Here is a 4,789-nt window from a genome sequence, read left to right on the forward strand (position 1 = left end):
ACTCAGGTATGGCTATTGGGGCCAGGGCTGGGGTTGGCTTTGTTTTTATTTAACTGAGTCCAGAGGAAGACCCCACAGGCCTATTGGTGGTGGTGGTGGTGGGGTCTCCTGGAGCCCAGAAGGAGGCTCTGGAAAGGATTGGTGGGCCGCCTGGGGTGGCCAAGAGACCGATGGGTTCACCCAGAGTCCAGGGGGGCTTAGAGACAGCTGGGCAGGAGGCAGCAGTCCCCTCTTCTCAGCCCGCCCGGTTCTGTCCACAGACCCCAGCCAGATGGCCGTGCTGCCCGGCACCAACATCAGAGCCAAGTCCTGGGGCCTGGCAGCCAATGGCATCGGCCACTCCAAGCACCCAAAGAGCTTGGAGCCTGTGGCCAGTCCTCCAGTCCCCTTCCCGGGGGGGCAGGGCAAAACCAAGAACAGCGCCAGCCTCCGAATCCATGGCCGGGCCCGCCGAGGGGTCCCCCCGCCCACTCAGACCTGGGGCCAAGCAGGTACTTGCCCTGTCCCCCTGCACCTCTCAGCCCAGCCCAGCCCAGCCCAGCCCAGCAGGGCTCCCTGGCCAGGGCCCGTTTCGGCCCAGGCACCTGCGTGTCTGGGTGCACAGCTCCATCAGCAGGCCTGTGCTGAACGTTACAAGCAGCCAGGGATCGGGCCGGGAGCCGGTGCCGATCGCCCATGTAATCTTCACAGCACTCCTGCAAGAAAGGGACTGCCCCCATTATTCAGATGAGGAAACAGGCGCAGACAAGGGAAGTGGCTCGCCAGGAGCCGTATCACCCGTCAGCGGCAGAGCTGGAACTGATCCCAACCTGCCTGGCTCCAGGCCTGGCTCTTCTGTTTTCCCGAACCTCAAACCCTTCACCGGACAAAGCTGGGAACCCTCTCTTGCAGAGGTTTCCAAATGGGTTCCTCCCCAGTGCCCCCGGGCTGCCTCGCAGGCCGGAGGGGAGGCCAGGAGCCTTCCTGACTTCAACCAGCTGGCTCTGCTCTGGGTACTGGCCTCCCCCTCGACTTGCATTTGCCGGGTGTCGTGGCTTAAAGAAAAAAAAAAATTGAGAAGCTGTGGCTTGCTGAGACTGAAGTTCAAAGTGACCGAGAAACCCCAAGGGGTAGATGCTCACCCCCGCCTCTCCTTGCAGACTCGGCGCCCGCCCTCACCTCCATCCAGCTGCTGGAGAACTCGATGCCCATCACCGCCCAGTACTGTGCTCCAGGGGGTGCCTGCAGGTGGGCTGGCTCCTCCCCCCACCCAGGGGCGGGTTCCCTCAGGTGCTCCGAGCCCAGGGGGCCCACGTGGCCAGACCTTGTCCCACGGGGGAGGAACTCCCCCACCAGGCAGCGCAGGCCCTGGCGAGGCCCCTGACGGGCTCCATGGGGCTCCATGGAGACGGGGGGCTGAGGAGCCCAGGGGGTGAGGCTGTGGGTGTGGCCTGGGGCTGAGGAGCCAGCTTTGCCCTTTCAGGCCTGGGAACTTCACCTACCACATCCCTGTCAGCGGCAGCACCCCCCTGCACCTCAGCCTCACCCTGCAGATGAAGTGAGTGCACATGGGGAGGGGAGACCCGGGTCCCTGGCCCCTAATGGTCCCTGGGCCTCGGTTCCTCATCTGTAGAATGGGCTGCTGCCCGCAGGGGCCTTGAGGACCGAGCAGGATGGCGGGTGGGAGGGGTGGAGAGCCGTCTGGGAGCTTGACTGTTAGCATCGTTTTCAGGCTGTGAGGATTCGGTGGCTGGGCCAGCGGGGCAGGGAGGTGGAGTGGAGGGCTGGCGGGGAGAAGGCTGGGCGGAGGCGCTCGGAACCCATTTCCCTGCTACCTGGGCCTCCTCCAGCTCTTCGTTCCCCGTGTCCGTGGTGCTGTGCAGCCTGAGGTCGGAGGAGCCGTGCGAGGAGGGGGGCTTTCCACAGAGCCTCCACACCCACCAGGACACCCAGGTAGGGTGCCGCTGGGGGTCCCCGGAGCACAACGGGGCCCCCAAATGGGTGAGGAGAGGCAGCCAGGGTCAGAGTGCAGGCATTTCCACAGGGACACTTGGGGGCTGGGCGTCTGTGCGGGGAGGGCGCGTGTGCACCACGCACGGGGGAGCCTCTCTGTCCGTTCCTGCCCGGCAGAGCCCTGGGAAGAAAATGGTCCCACAAGGACTAACTTGGGTGCAGCGGTGGGGACAGGGACAGGGACAGGGACAGGGACAGGGAGGGAGCCCTGGGGGCCCATGGCAGGGAGACTAACCCATCTGGCCTCAGGTGAGGACAGCCATTAAAGTCCTGTTGATTTAAGTGAGACCTGAAGGACAATCTGGGACCGTGTCCCAGGCGAGGAGGCAGCAGGGGCAGAGGTCTGGAGGTGGGGGGCGTGGCGTGTTGGTGGAGCTGGAACTGGCAGGGCTGTGAGGGGCGGGGAGGGGGGGCAGCGGGTTGGGAGCCGGGACCCCAAGCTCAGGCTGGGGCCGGGGCCCAGCTCCCTTGCTCTCTCCTGCTCTGGCCGGGACCTGAGGCTGTGACTCAGCCAAGTTCTGGGGCTTTGTCCTCAGCCTTCACAGATGCACTGGGACCCCATCGCAGGCCCTGTGCTGAGCCCCGTGGGAGACAGATGTGCAGAGAAACCTGAGTGGGGGGTCGGGGGGAGCCCAGGAGGCCCAGGCCCCGCGGCCTCACGGAGTGGGCAGCACGAGAAGCTGGGGGAGAGCCCGGCACGGCGCTCAGGGGCCGCCTGGCTCAGGCCTGGGCACAGGTACCGCCGGGCAAAGCCAGAGCCTCGGGTGGGAGCTGGGCCCGCTGCCCGCACCCGGCCTCACACTGTCCTGCCAGGGAGAGCGCGTGACCCAGCTGGGTTTGGGGTCCAGCTCTGCCACGTGTCATGTGTGGTTTTAGGCAAGTAACTTTCCTCACCTGTCAGCAGCGCCGCCTCCTTGGGCTGTAGGGAGGCGGGTAACTGAGCTACTTCCATGTGCCCAGAGCATCGCGGGCAGGAGGCGGGGAGGGGCGGAAAGGCAGCTACGGACTTGTGGGCACTTGGCTCAGTGAGTGGCGGCCATCGCGCCCAGAGCAGACCCCGCTCCCTCCCATCGCCTCAGAGATGTGTTTCCTCCCTAAACTTGCCGTAGAGCCCAGGGGCTCGGCTCTCTGCGTTGGCCACGGAGCGGAGCGCTGGTGAGGATGGCGGCCGGGCCTGTCCTAACCTCTCTCCCCTCTCCCCAGGGCACTTCCCACCAGTGGCCAGTGACCATCCTGTCCTTCCGTGAATTCACCTACCACTTCCAGGTGGCGCTGCTGGTGAGCACAGGCCCCTGTCTCTGTGTGGGGCTTGGGGGAGAGATGGGGCTGGGGTGGGGGTGCGGGTGCAGGTGCAGAGCTCAGGGCAGGACTTGGGATGGTGTTAGGCCCTGTCAGCGGGGTGGGGGGGAGCTCCCCCTTACAACTCCCAAACCTCCTCATCCAGTCCTTCTGCCCTTCCACCCAGGGCCAGGCCAACTGCAGCGCGGAGGCCCCGGTCCCGCTGGCCACGGACTACTATTTCCGCTTCTACCGCCTGTGTGACTGAGCTGCCCTCCTGAGGCAGCCGCATGCCAGGGCCCGGGGCCCCGGGCGCCCCTCCACACTGGATGCAGTTGTTACACTGGAGCCTGTGCCGCCAGCTCTCCGTCCGCGGGCACTGCCCCGGCCGAACTGGGCCTGGCCTCCGCCTGGGACACTGGAAGTCTCACACTGGAGCTGCTGCTCTCGCTGGTCACTCCTGGCTCCCACCCCGGGCCCCTCTGTCCCGATGGCGGTGGGACGATGGCGGTGGGACGGCTGCTGAGCAGCAGGCAGGCCACCGCTCTGCCGCCCCATTGGAGGCCGGGAGCTCCCTTTGGACCTCAAGGACCTGCCTGCCTTTGAGCTGGGCGGGGGCTTGGGTGGAGCCTTGAGCCTTGGCTGGGACCATGCACCAGTGGAGGGCAGACAGCCCTCACCCTCGAAGCTGCTCCCCAAGGGGTGGCCAGGAGGTGGACTTCTGGGGTGTGACTGTTACGCTGGACTTGCACTTGGAAGCCTGAAGTGTGGCCCGGAGGTCTCTTCTCCGAGCTTGGCTCTGAGCGCGTCCAGGGCCCTGCAGCAGCCCCGATGGGAGAGACTGACATGTGCTAGGTACACGTCGTGCCTGGCCGAACCAGGGGTCAAGGGGGCCAGGGGGCCAGGGGGCCAGGTGAGCCTCGGAGCCTGGACCCTGGGTGCCCGGAAGGGAGTTCCTGTGAGCTTCCGGTGGTGCGGGCCAGGCTTCACAGCCGTGTCAGGGGCCCATAGTTCTCTGGGCGGAGGAGCAGGAACCCTTGGGAGGCAGCAGCCACCTGGGCGGATGCAGGCAGCTGTCGCTGTTATTAATACTAAACTGCACTTCAACCAGGACGGGGTGGGGGGATGGTGATGGGAGCCCAGAGGGGCCAGATGCTGGGGTGACACTTGCAAAGACAGGACCCCAGCTCGGACCTGTCCCAGTGAGACACCCGTCCCACTCCTGACCACCCCAAGACTGGCCGCTCCCCCCATTCTTAGTCTGCTGGGGGCCTCGTCTCCCCAAATTAAGAGCGGGGGCTTAGGTGAGGGCAGATGTCGTCTCTCAAGTGCAAGTTCATCTTCGTGGGCACCTGCAATGCTGAGCCACACCTGGCTCGTGGTAGTGTGGGACTCATTTAGCGCTGACATGGTTCCGACATGGGGACGGGGCTGCCCATACGGCCTTGCTCTGTGATGTCTGCCACCGTTTTTGGGAACCAGGCCTTGCCACTTACCTCTCATTCTCAGCTCGGAATGG

At 65.5% G+C, this 4,789-nt stretch overlaps 1 protein-coding gene across 1 annotated transcript in view; it reads left to right on the forward strand.

Annotated features, from left to right (window-relative positions):
- MYRF (myelin regulatory factor) overlaps positions 1-4,783 on the forward strand; it is a 19,844-nt gene extending 15,061 nt beyond the window's left edge. Inside the window, 6 exon segments of the mRNA XM_015569811.1 lie at positions 120-491; positions 1,140-1,227; positions 1,463-1,537; positions 1,830-1,932; positions 3,196-3,270; positions 3,458-4,783. Coding sequence (XP_015425297.1) covers positions 120-491; positions 1,140-1,227; positions 1,463-1,537; positions 1,830-1,932; positions 3,196-3,270; positions 3,458-3,538 — 794 coding nt within the window. The 3' untranslated portion in view covers positions 3,539-4,783.
- Positions 4,784-4,789: the final 6 nt, after the last annotated feature.

This window comes from Myotis davidii, unplaced genomic scaffold (assembly GCF_000327345.1).
Source record: "Myotis davidii unplaced genomic scaffold, ASM32734v1 scaffold826, whole genome shotgun sequence".
Taxonomy (NCBI): Eukaryota; Metazoa; Chordata; class Mammalia; order Chiroptera; family Vespertilionidae; genus Myotis; species Myotis davidii.